This window comes from Microcebus murinus, chromosome X (genome assembly GCF_040939455.1).
Source record: "Microcebus murinus isolate Inina chromosome X, M.murinus_Inina_mat1.0, whole genome shotgun sequence".
NCBI classification, from domain to species: Eukaryota; Metazoa; Chordata; class Mammalia; order Primates; family Cheirogaleidae; genus Microcebus; species Microcebus murinus.
The window spans coordinates 96794474-96808143 of record NC_134136.1 but is presented as its reverse complement, the minus strand read 5'-3'; the positions used below and the strand labels follow the sequence as shown (position 1 = coordinate 96808143).

At 39.4% G+C, this 13670-nt stretch overlaps 1 protein-coding gene across 1 annotated transcript in view; it reads left to right on the top strand.

Annotated features, from left to right (window-relative positions):
• The first annotated feature begins 611 nt into the window (after positions 1-611).
• The window catches only part of SMPX (small muscle protein X-linked), a 53567-nt gene continuing 40508 nt past the window's right edge, over positions 612-13670 (top strand). Inside the window, exons 1-2 of the mRNA XM_012784622.2 lie at positions 612-838; positions 5068-5124. Coding sequence (XP_012640076.1) covers positions 5086-5124 — 39 coding nt within the window. The 5' untranslated portion in view covers positions 612-838; positions 5068-5085. The remainder of the gene's footprint in view (positions 839-5067; positions 5125-13670) is intronic.

Genomic DNA, 13670 nt, shown 5'->3' with positions numbered 1-13670 from the left:
TGTCTCTACTAAAAATAGAAAGAAATAGAAAGAATACTAAAATTAGAAAGAAATAGAAGGAAATTAATTGGTCAACTAAATATATATAGAAAAAATTAGCTGGGCATGGTGGCGCATGCCTGTAGTCCCAGCTACTGGGGAGGCTGAGGCTTAGGAGGCTGTCATATAGTTCAATTTAATAGGATGATTATCATCATTTGGTGACTATCTGTTGAGTGCTGATTATTAAATAACTTTAACAGCTCCCAAGTGACCAAGCTGGGATTCAAACACTGTTTGGTGGCAGTGCCCCTGCGTAGAAGCACAGAGCCACGCTACCTCCCCCCAGTTTTTGTTAAACACTCCTCATCTTCTGGCCTCCAGGTAATAAAGCTAAAGATAGGCTTTTCTTACTTTTCGAACTTGGCTATACGCCCTCAGAATATGTGAGAAAATGCAGCCGGCATCTTCCAGAAGATTAGGAGGGCAGTGAGATATCGTAGCTACCTCCTGGCTGACATTTGAGCCCTGCTTTCGGCACGGTCAAGCCTTTCGGAGGCAGCCGGTGTATGGCTTGTATCAAACTCTATATTTAGGAAGAACAACTGTGAGCTATGACAGGAATTCTCTTTAACACTTAGCCTTCAACTGAGTTCCCCTCCAGCCCCGAGCCAGGAGCAGCTCTCAGTACTGGGAGAGGCACAGAGCACTCGAGCTATTTCAGCCACATGAAAAGCATCGGAATTGAGATCGCAGCTCAGAGGACACCGGGCATCCCTTCCACCCTCCAAGGAGCTTTGTCTTCTTGCACCTGGCTGCTTGGGACTTTCCTTAGACAGTAAACAAATACCTAAAGCAGGTAAGCGGAAGGATCCAGCTGCGGCAACTGGGCTTTCTAAAGCAAATTTCCTTGATACTTAACATGGAGTGACTACTTATAACTTTGTAGGCTTGTAACCAGTGGGTGTGTAGCTTCCTTGTAAATTCACTGTTCATTGGTGGTATTGCTGCTTCTGTTTTATAAATTGTGAGAGATGGGGGTGCTGAAAGAATATTGAGCTAAAGGCAGTTTTCATCGACAGTGACATTAACAAAATGTTCACAGTCTAGATATGATAACTGTGACCTTGAAGCTGTGCTGGCCAGGATTACAGTTGGTCAGCTGCAGACTGATTCAGGCTCTAAGCCGAGAAATAATCAGGAGAATTTGGGGCAGAGTAAAGCTATGATGCTAGTTCTTTGGGCTACTTAAATGCAAATTATTGCCAGAGTTTGTACACAGTACAAGTTTAAAGTGCCTTTTTCCTTTCCTAAAGCACCAGGCTTGGTCTCAATGACAAAGTTCTATCAGCGTCTTGTACATAGATAGAACCATCTTTTCAAAAGCTTCACTCTGGTCACAATTTTCCTGTCCTCAGCAGGGTAGAGGGCAGCACTCATGTCCCCTTCTATGTGGCCACCAGGTTCTGAACCATGGGAATGCCAAGAGTAACTCTTCCCTCTCAGCGTATTTAAGGCAGAGTGAATAAGGAGTTAGTCAGTTCGGACAGCTGAACATCTTTCTGCACCCTTCTCAGGAATTATTTTTAGCTGCAGGACAGAAGATAATTCCTTTCGAGATGGAGCTTTATCCATTTATTTGACCTTTAAAAAGAATTAACAAAGCCTTTCCCTCCAAATATTGATTGATTTTCCTCTGAATCCCTTCATATTAAGTTCATGATATTACTGTTGGCAAATTTTTAGTAAGTCAGAGAGTTTTATTTAGAAGTCAGATATTAGGGCTGCCCACTGAAAAACAAGCAGCAGTATGTTGTACACGACTCAGCATACAGACCATTAAAGATCTCCACTGACATGCAGAACTTCCAGGAAAACTCACCGGTGTTCAGCCGGCAAGCATTTCCATTATATTACAGGCTTCGTAAAAGTCAATATATGCCTTGTCAAACTTGCCACGTTTCCAAATTTCAGCCAGAACCAGGAGACATAGTAATTGAGTGCTGTAAAGAGTACCTCTTTGGATGAAAAGCAGTGGCCCCGGTGGGAGTGGAGTGTGTATCTAAGGCATAGTTTGCTTTTTTGGTCCCAAGATGAAGCAGGCAGATGAAGAAAGAAGGTGCGTGCTACACTCTACATCCCTGATGGAGGTGAACGCAGGGCCAGGGAAACAGCCAGGGAACACTGTCTATTTTTATTCATCAGTGTGCTTTGCCCTGATTCTCTGCGAATAATGAGGACAGCAGGAACTGCTGCTGAACTGATTTACACAAATGTTATCTAGCCTGTTTGTGAGCATTGAGAGCTGGGATCTGACCAACTTTCTATAGATGTCTCTTTCGAAGATTGACATGTATGTTAAGAGATATGTATGCAAATGAGAATATATCAAAACTGTTTAGGAGACAAGGCCCATCCAGCCGTTAGGCTCAGAGGGCTACAAAAAACAAAGCAACCCAGTAGTTTGTGCAATCAGCTCAGTAAAAAAACCAAAATCAGCTTATTTAAAAAATCAATGCAATATAAATAACATAACCATTCATTGCCTAATTTTTTTACATTTCAACCTGTTATTGTCATGGCATAACAAAATTTCCTAATCTCCATTTCAAATCGATGTACAATAACTTTTTAAAAAGTTTCCAAGTGATATTAAACTTTAGTTGTACATACACAGAGAATACTATATACAGAGATATTTAAAGTCCTGTGAAAATTATTGCTTTGCTGGATTTCTAATAGCTTTTGAGGAATAGAAACATTAAAAATTAAGTCACCAAGCTTTTCTTTTTGGAATTGAGCTGTGTGTCCTAGAACCAAAAATAAAAAACCCTTCATTTCTCTTTGACATTGCAGGAAAGACAGCAATCTATTTCAAACATATCATGGAGTAAAATGCATCCCTGATTGTTCAATTTGTTGTTGTGTTTTAATTTTTTAACCAGGGCTGGGCATGATGGCCCATGCCTGTAATCCTAGCACTTTGGGAAGCTGAAGTGGAAGGATCACTTGAGGCCAGGTGTTTGAGACTAGCCTGGGCAACATACAAAAAATATTTTTAAAAATTAGTCAGGCATGGTGGCAGGTGCCTGTAGTACTAGCTACTTGGGAGGCTGAGGCAGAAGGATTGCTTGAGCCCAGGAGTTTGAATTTGCTGTGAGGTAGGCTGACACCATGGCACTCTAGCCTGGGCAACAGAGTGAGACTCTGTCTCAAGAAAAACTTTTTAAACCATATTAAAAATAATTCTACCTAGGCCGGGCGCTGTGGCTCACGCCTGTAATCCTAGCTCTTGGGAGGCCGAGGCGGGCCGATTGCTCAAGGTCAGGAGTTCAAAACCAGCCTGAGCAAGAGCGAGACCCCGTCTCTACTATAAATAGAAAGAAATTAATTGGCCAACTGATATATATATAAAAAATTAGCCGGGCATGGTGGCGCATGCCTGTAGTCCCAGCTACTAGGGAGGCTGAGGCAGAAGGATCACTCAAGCCCAGGAGTTTGAGGTTGCTGTGAGCTAGGCTGAAGCCACGGCACTCACTCTAGCCTGGACAACAAAGCGAGACTCTGTCTCAAAAAAAAAAAAAAAAAAATAATTCTACCTAGCCTTTAATGCATGGAAACTATATCTAAATATATTACCAAGACATTCAGGTGAAACTTTTTAAAACAGTCTCATTGTTTTCATGTACATGGCTCCAAAAATTATATATTTGGATATACTAATTATAGAGGTTTTTTAAAAAAATATGCCATTGTTTAAATGTAATAGAGCCTAAGACTTTAAAGATCTCAAAAAAACTTAAGTTTTTCACAGAATTCTTCTCAGATCTTTTATCTCTCTAGGTGTTGAGAAATATCACTACCTCAATTCTTACTCTGAACTTAAAGCTGCAGATCAGTACAGCACTCAAAAGTGACAAGCTGTGGATGATGGCAGTAAACAATAAATATTTGCATCACGCTTTATAGTTCACAAGGCCTTTTCAGGAGCATTATGTCATTTTAATTCTTACCACAACATGTGAAGCAGGTAAAATTAAAAGAAGAGGAAATGGGCCTAGAAATGAAATGTTGAGTGACATTGCCCAGGTTTCACAGGACCTGTGGCAAATGCCAGCACTGCTCTCTGGGTTCATTCATTCACCGGTTAATATATATCCTCACACCAGTCAAGAGAGAGAACTCAGTCAACCTATTTTATAGTTTGGGTTTAAAACACAGCATATTTTTAATTCAATGAATTTTTAACTTTTCAGTTAGTCCTGTTAACATTTAATAGACCAAGCTATAAAAACAGACCAGAGCTGGGCTATTCCCTGTTCCCCTAGCCCCAATAAATCATGGCCTACATCCCCAAGTGTGCTCTAAGGCAGGTCTCACGTGCTGAAAGAAAACAAACATCCTTTGGGAAGGAAGCACTTGTCCATCTTGGGGATCTGGCAGGGTCCCTTATAAGTCCCACTACCCTCCTTGAAACAAAAGCAAGCAGGTGAGGCTTGCTGCCTGCCTGTGTTTACATAGGGTGGGCTTTGTGTAGGGGAACACACAGAGGCCTCTCCCAGGATGCTGGGCAGACATGGCGGCAGTAAGGAAGTGGTACGGGCCATTTCTCTGTGGGCCTGTTCAGTGGAGAGGAAGTACTCCCAGTGGACTGACTCGCAGCCCTGGCAATAATGAATTCAGATCAAAAGTTCAGTTTCAAGCTGAGAGCTTCTGAGGCCGGAACAAAGGTGTTTTATTCCCACAACCTCTTTGCTTTGCTGCTCTTGGCAGAGGGTCAGGAGGGCAGGGAAGGAGATGATAGCGCCTTTCAAGTTTCTGATTGCATATCATTAGCATCAGGGGCGAGGCATCTCAGCATTTCTCCTTCTGAATGATTTATCCTGGCGCTCTAGTGTTCCCTCCCGCCCCTCACCCCCCAGGCATTAGGAAGGAGAGTCTCTAAGTAACTTCGGAAACTGAGACTGAAAGAATATATGGCCAGTGAAAGGGGTGACTATCCAGTTGAATCATGAGTTAAATTCTAATTTATCAAGACCGAGGATCTGAATGCTGCCACCTCTAACAGTTTCTTACTTGTTTTTTTAGGGATAAGACTGCTTGAATATGTCGAAACAGCCAGTTTCCAATGTCAGAGCCATCCAGGTAAGTAGGTATATTTGTATTTTAACATCAGCTCTGCAACTTCTTGCCTGATTGCTTAATAAGTCATACTTTTTGTGATTGTTCACCCTTAACTGATGATTAACTTCAAGAAGAAAAGGAAATTCCTCTTTAAAAGACTTGCAAGGTACAATTCAGGAAGGATGTAAGACCAATTAGGTACAACTGAGAAAGGAGAAGCTATTTTTATTTAATTGTCCTGAATTGTAAGACAATCAAAGTTTACAAATGAGAATTAGATTATCTTCTACAAGAATGTAGTGTGTATGTTTTTTGATATGTATACTTTTGATATGCTGATTAATAGAGAATAATATATTCAATTTCCATTTTTTGTATCCAATTGATATATGTATATATCAATAGGTCACAGTTTGTTCACCCATCTGTTTAAAATACATATTTCTTTAAATAATATCCTTTTGTAGTTAAGTGTTCTTCCCAAGGCTTGGGTATTTATCTTCTAAAGTCCCTATGCTATTAGTTTTCCTCATACTCTCCCAGCAAACAAATTCTTTGGTTGTTTAAATTGACTTAAGTGTCACCCACAAAAAGGGAAAGGGGAAGCAGACATCTTGAAACAAAAATATAATTATGAAAATATCTTTCAGTATTTGTTTTTACTCAAAACTTAATTTGTTATTTCTCTTAAGGACTCTATATTTGACTCTCAAATGGCTCCTACCCTGAGGCACCGGGCACAATGCTTTTATTGTAAAATTCCATCTCTCCTTTCCATCAACATGGAGCCCATCTGTGCTTTCTCCAGAGGAACTTTATTTTTTCTTCCTGGACTTTTCTGAATACTGCAGGACATGAGGCAGTTCCTGAATATTTTAGGTCTGATGCATCATCCCAGCACAAACACAATCACAAATGCTTGACCATATTTTGGAGGGGCGTGCGTGTGGCTAGGTTATGAACACATCATAGGAGGTTTTAGAAATCCTGGCACACACTGCTGGTAGACGTGGGTGGAGGGACAGATCATTACCTGTCATAACTAATGCATATCCTTAAATTGGAGGGGTTCTTAAGTGGCAGGATGTATACCAACCTCTGGAAACTTGTTATTGAACAAACCACCAAGGAAGGGTCTATGCATTTGGTGAGGATTCCACTCAGCATTGTCACATTTAGCTCTCTGGTGTCTACCTAGTGAGTCTTTGACATACCCTGACAGTGGTAGTGGACTTTATTTTGTTTCCCAGACCTGTGACATCATTGAACTTTTGAATCTTCTCTTTTACCAAGTGTATAAGCAGTTAGTAGCACGGGCTCTGAAATCTGATTGCTGGGGTCTATAATCCATCTTGTACTGGTGTAAGATCATGGGAAAATTACTTTACCTATTTTACCTCTCTGTGCCTCCATTTCTACATCTGTAAAATGGAGATAATAGTAGTACTCATCTGCTAGGGCTACATGTATCAGGTGCTTAAAACAGCATAGTAAGCACTAATTGATAGTCAACCATTATTATAATTATTATTCAGGAATGTTTTAAAGTTATGAGAAGTAATGCCATTTAATCATTGCATTTGAAGCTCCTAAAGTACAAAACATAAAATTTCCTTTGTATTTTCCAGGGTACAAAATCCATCTTCTCTTGGGCTGCCTTTGCTTCTCTTCCTTCTATAGCTGAAAGTGTGTTTATTTTTCTTCCTTAGTGTTCCCTGACCTCTCTAAAATCTACACTGAAAATTTACCAGTATTTTGTTTATGAATTTTGACCTTGATATATTTTTAGAGCTGTATTATTTTAAAAGCTGCTATTGACTATTCTCAATAGCTCTTATTATACTGCATTACAAAAAAATCCATCCATTCTACCAACCAAGGCAATACAGTGGTTCCTTGTGGATGTGGTATTGCCTCTTTCAATATATTTTATGCCACACAAAAAGCCCAATTTAATGTACCTTCAAAGGAAATATTATTTCTTGTGGCTAAATAGGATTGGCACTATCTGATATTTTCCTATCATCTTTGCATTAACTTTAAGTAGTGTACATTAAATAAAACATGAAAATGGTTACACTATACAAAATGGTTTTTAGTAGGAACATCATCTAGGTTACAGTCCTGTCTGGAACAAATAGAGACCCCTGATTGATGAGGGACTACCTTCATTGTGTAAATACCACTTAAAGTTCTTAAATGTTCTACTCAATACTCTAGTCACTTCTTTGTATTAGGACCTTATCTCCCATTCAGTTCAACTGTCGTTTCTTGGATGCATAATATATGTCAGGCACTGTCCTAAGTGTAGGGTTTACAAAGATGAATTGATACCTGATCCCCATGTTTGAGGAACTCATGGTCTTTTTAGTACTTAATAGTTGCATGACTTTGGACAAGTTGTTAGCCTCTTTGTGCCTCAGTTTCCTCATCTGTCAAGAGAGGAATTAATAATAATCTTTATCTCATAGGATTGCTGTGAGTGTTAAATGAATTTAATACATGTAAATACTTAGGCCAGTGCCTGGCTCACTGTAATTGGTTAATAAACATTAGCTGATATCATCAATCACCACCATCATCATCTAGTTCAACAGTTCCCAAAGTGTGTCCCTTGGGATACTAGTTTTATGGGATGTTGTTGATTAGATTAAAGGTTCCCATGATTAAATATTTGGGAAAATTTCTCAGAGTCTATAACTTGCGGATAGCATCATGTTATTTCCAAAAGGGTGGAAACATATGTAAGGTTTTCTAAACATACCAGACCTTTTCAGTGAGTATCTTACAGGATAGTGTTTTGCAGTGCAAACTTCTAGAAATAATGAGTTAGATCTCTATCTCTATTTTGTCTGGCTTGGGTGAACTTAAGCCACTTTAGACTATACTTCTAACAGTCAGGTATTTCAGGAATTGAATTAATGCACCTATGTGTGTTAGACAACATGAAGTCAAACAGTTAACAAATCTCTGTGGCTTTAGTTCATCCTTAGTTTACCTTTCTGCAAAATGGGGACAATCATACTACTTAATAGGGCTGTTATAATGAATAAGCAAAATAATGTATGGCAAGTGCCTGGTTTATAGTACACAGTTTCCTTAAGAGAAGGCTCTTCTAACTCTCCAAGTAATGCATGGAATGGGCTTGATTCCTCTTCAGCTGATTCCATCTTCTTCATGCACCAGAATAAGAGGGAGGCCAGGACTAGACCAACCCTTAGAAAATATAGACAACTGTCTTTCACATCCACACTGAAGAAGGGATGGCCTTTGTATTGTAAGGGGATTTTAACTCTATACTTCTTTTCAGATGTATTAATTAAATCTCAGCCAAAGGCATAACAACATCCTGAAGGAATCAGTTAATTCTTACTTGGTCTGGAGAGGGCCTTTGTCTCCTAAGCAGCTGATAAAGGTCTATACCAGAGGTTGGCAAACTCTTTCTGTAAAGGACCAGATCGTAAATATTTTAAGCTTTGTGAGTTCTTTGGTCTGTTCCAACTACTCAACTCTGCTGTTATACCATAAAAGCAGCCATGGGGAATATGTAAATGAATGAATATGGATATGTTCCAATGAAATGTTATTTACAAAATCAGGTGGTGGGCTGGATTTGGCTCGTGAGCTTAGTTTGCCAATCCTGGTTCTAGACTCTCCAGACTGCTTCTTATATACACCACTGTTGATAGGAATACAGTTGTAACCAAGGTAACATCAACACACTAAGCATACTGGAGCTGCTCCCTCCTGATGAAAGAATTTGACATGACAGGTGGTAGGGAAAGTTAGAACCGCTGGGAAATCTAATCCCATCAGCGATCTGTTTGGTGACTCTCTCTAATGAGAATAAGTGACACCGGCCACTGGCAGCACCTGCCTGTCCTTCCTCTTCCTCCTGAACACATCCCCTTTGGGAACCACCAAAGGCCTCCAGAGGGCCTCAGTTTACACAGAGCCAATCTTCTCTGGGTTGTCACTGGTCCTTTCTCTCCACAATTGACCACAGTAAGCTGAGTATCTATTATGTGTCCTCTCCTGTGAGATCTCAGAGCTTAATGGCTGACTGGAAAGAGTCCTGTGCCCTAGTCTTAGCTCTGCTATGTGACTTCACGCCCCTGGTCCTTGTGATCTGCAAAGGGAAAGGTGTTGGGTTATATGACCTCCAAGCCTCTTCTAGCTTCTAATAGTCTATACATTTCTTGAGAATAACTTCCAAGGTTTATTATTAGGATGATAATAATAGTTACAGTTTATTCAGGGTTTACCATATACCTGGCCCAATGTAGTGGGATTTCTGGGGATCATAATGTTAGGTTTGGAGAAACAAAATAACTCTCCCAGCTTGTAACTGGGAGAGTCAGGACCCAAACAAACTCAGTTGTTCAGTCTGATCCTAAAGGCTATGTTTGGAACCTCTTGACAATGCTGTCTAATCTCATTACTTAACTATCTCCACTTTGGCATAGAGCATGAGACTGTAGGAGTGGATGTGGACCATCTCAAGGGTAATCATAAGTACCAGCGGGCGTGGTAGCTCACACCTGTAATCCTAGCACTCTGGGAGGCCGAGGCAGGCGGATTGCTTGAGGTCAGGAGTTCGAAACCAGCCTGAGCAAGAGTGAGACCCCGTCTCTACTATAAAATAGAAAGAAATTAATTGGCCAACTAATATATATAGAAAATATTGGCCGGGCATGGTGGCGCATGCCTGTAGTCCCAGCTACTCGGGAGGCTGAGGCAGAAGGATTGCTTGAGCCCAGGAGTTTGAGGTTGCTGTGAGCTAGGCTGACGCCACGGCACTCACTCTAGCCAGGGCAACAAAGCGAGACTCTGTCTCATTAAAAAAAAAAAAAAAATCATAAGTACCAAGGCTACCTGAGGAACAATTACCATTTTATGGATGTCAGCTCCTCCCTTTTAAAGAACTCAACCAAACATTTAGAAACAGTGTCAGCATTTCACTGAAGAAGTTGATAGCCCACACTGATTAAAGGCAATTTAAAATTAAGTTGGCTTGCAGTGAAAAGTGCAAAGTGACTCAATGACAAATGTGGTTCTTGAAATTACAAACGACCATGGCCATTGAATCATCACCTCTCAGCTACATTGGCTTAATCAAGCTGCTTGTGCAACTAAATCTAACTTCTTTATCATACATTTAAAAGAATGATTATATGAGCCAGCCGTGCATCATTGGTGAGTGTACAGTTTCTTAGCGTGGGAAGTTTTCCATTGCTACCTAATGCACATGTAGAACAGAATATTCTGATATTCCACGTTTGAGTACTTCTTTCCCTTCCCTACCTATTACCATTGGTTTTCCACCTTCCATTGCCCAGAGACTAAAAGATCTATGGAAGAAGAAAGTAGTCTCCATGGAAGACAAAAAAATTCATAGACAGGTGTTAGAGACTCAAAGTGTTTCCTGTGTATGATTTCCAGTTTAAAAAAGATTCCAAGTGTATGCCAATCCTTGGTACGGAGGAATAGACTATAACTATCCATGATTGTCCAGTTAATCCAAGGTATTAATTAAAGCTAAAAATCATACTTTACAGACCCATTCAGTTTTGTAAAAAAACCAAAAAAAAGCTAAAAAACATAATACTGATAACATACCTTCCTTCAATATTTTGTTTAAATTTAAAACATAAAAATTAACTTTCATTTGGCTTTTGTTTTAATGTACAGCCAAGGCTTTTACTTTGATCATAGATCTACTGTTTCTTTCTTAAATAAAGCACTATAATACATTGCTTATGATTTCCAATGCTGGTTTCTTTAAAGTGTAGCAAGAACTTGAGTGTAGGAGTCTGAGTCTCAAGTGGGTTCAGTATTACCTCCAGCTAATGATCACTGCTGCTCTGACCAGGGCTCTATATTTGTGACATGAAGCAAGCAGTCATATACTGGCTAAAAGATGTCATTTTTTGATGCTGACATTCATAAGTACTTCAGAAATACAACCTGCCCCCAACCAATTGTGCACATTATCTTAATAGCTGTATAACACATTCTTGAAATCTGCTTTTCCCTGGATGATGAGACTATAGTTGAGTCACTCAGGAAATTATTGAAGGGAACAAAAAGTGTTGAGAACAGAGGAAAAATAAGACCTTTTAGTATGAAACATCATGGGTGAAAAACAGTGGCTGAGTGGGAGTTTTTTAAAATTATGTTGAGTGGTGAAGTTTTGTGTGTTTTGAATCCACTCCACATTCCAAGAATCCCTGAGCAGTCATACATTCTAGTGATATAGAATTTTATTTTAAAATAGGCTGACTATATTTCAGTTGGTAGATATGTGCATGTATATGTCTTTCTTATTTTGGGTTAATATATCAAATAAGAATCTCATTTTCTAATCAGCTATGAGAAAACACACCTCTTTCTGAAAGTCTTCTGCAAAGATGCTGTAAATGACAAAATGTCATGTCCTGCTCTGTTCAGAGAAGAACTAAGGCTGTGAGAATAGGAAAGAGCAGAAAGAAATAATGCAAAATGCAACCCTATAGAATTTCCTCTGCCGAGGTGCCATGGGAGAATGGAATGGGGGAGGCTATAGATTCTGGCAGGAGCTGCTGGGGGCCTTTGAAATCTAAAGATCAAATCAGTAGGGGGGTCATCTGAAAAAAAAAATGCAATAGGAGGAAACTCCAAAAGCCTCTGAACTGTTCAGAAAACTCACAGTGGGTTCAGAAAAGGAGAGACAAAAAAGGAGGGGGAGATAAGAGAACAATGGCCGTGGAAAGCAAAGTTCAATAGGAATTGTCAGTACCCAGCGGCTGGCAGCTATCAGAATCCAACCCACTGGGGAAAGATGTCATTCCATTGTAAGCCACACAGGAGGGGCTGTGGAGGGAATATTGTTTCCAGAATCCTTCGGACTCAAAGCCTGGAACCAAGCAAGGAGAACAATACAAATAATTAAGGGAGTAGTGGAATTAACTTACAGGGAATTCTTTCTACTTTTCTTCACCTGGTGAGATCAAGTGTAGTATTAATTTCACATCAGATAGGTCTTCTATCAGGGAACTGTATCCTGTCCTGGCAAAAGATGATCTAGTAGATTTTTTCCATTCCCAACTTGGAGGATGTAACAAATTATGTATAGCTTGGGAAAGTGATGCACCGGGTCTGCTACATCAAGGGCATATTTAAAAATATCTAAAATGAATAAACCCTAAGGAGGGAAAAGAAGTACAAAGTATTGCATTACAAAAGGAAAAATAAGAGCTTACTTCCTTTGCGTTTATACAGAATCTATATAGAGAAGGAAGTCTAACCTTATATTAACTCTAAATCATTGATGTTAAGCCTTTTCAGTGTTTATTCTTTCATAACAATTTAGCTTATATTCCAAACCCATTTTGAGTAGCAAATATATCCAAGTTGCGGGTGGAAAAATTGAGTCATTGAGAAGATATTTCATTTGCATTCAAATACAGAGCTAGTCAGTAAAAGAGACAAAAATATGACCCAATTTTCTGGCCAATGGAATAAAAACAGCGCTACAGGTCTACATATTTTTATCAAATTCAAGTTATAAGGAATTTTTATTATGGCTATAATTTACTCTATAATTTGTCACTCAAATATTACTGCCCTACAATTATATTAATGAAACATCTCTAATCTTCTTATTACTAATGTAATGCATGCCACAATTGACAAAGCACTCCTTTTATACTCCTTTATTGGTGCACATTAACGATTGAATGCTCGACATGTTTTTAGGCTGCTTTGGTTCCTGTCAATATTTGCTGTCAAAAAACCCCATTTGGGTTCCTGATTTCTTGAGTGATGCTTTAAAAGAAGAAAAAGCATCAAGTCAGGGAGTTAATGGCTCATTTTTCAATGTGGCTTTTCTTTGGCACCTATTCTGAAATTATCCATTTTGTATGTCCCTTTTTGAAGGCCACTCTCAAGTCATAAGTCTGCAATTTTAGGGCTAGTTGAGAGGATTTTAGAGCTCGTTAGAGCTATCTTCTGCCAAGTGAAAAGAGAAGTCTCTGGAGATGGGTTTGGTAGAGTGAAAAAGTCTATGTCCAGAGTCAGGCAGCTTCCATTTGGAATCTTTATTTGTGTGACCTTGAGCAAATTAAACCTCTTTGAGAGTCCATTTCTTCATCAGTAAAATGAAGATGATAATACCAACCTCAGAAGTTTGTTGTGAGGATATAGGTATTTGCACCCTCCACCTGTGTCTATTTTGCATTTTTGATGTTCTTACAATACTTTTCTTGAAGCAAGGGTTCCATGGTTAAGAGGTTTGAAAACCATGGACACAGCCTAACATTAATATTACAAATTGGGACAATGAGACCCAGAGCAATTGTCATTTTTTCGAGTACAGAAAACCTGTAGCAACTCCTAGCATTGGGCTCTTTTCACTACTGTAAGCCACCCACGAACCATGGAGAGGTGACATGGGGGCACATCACTAAAATTAATCTCCAAACAGGAAAATGTGGTCATCCCATAGCATGTGCTTTACCTTACTGTATTATTCTGGATGACCTTTACATGTCCCCTTACTGAAAACTATAATCTACTAGAGAGCATAC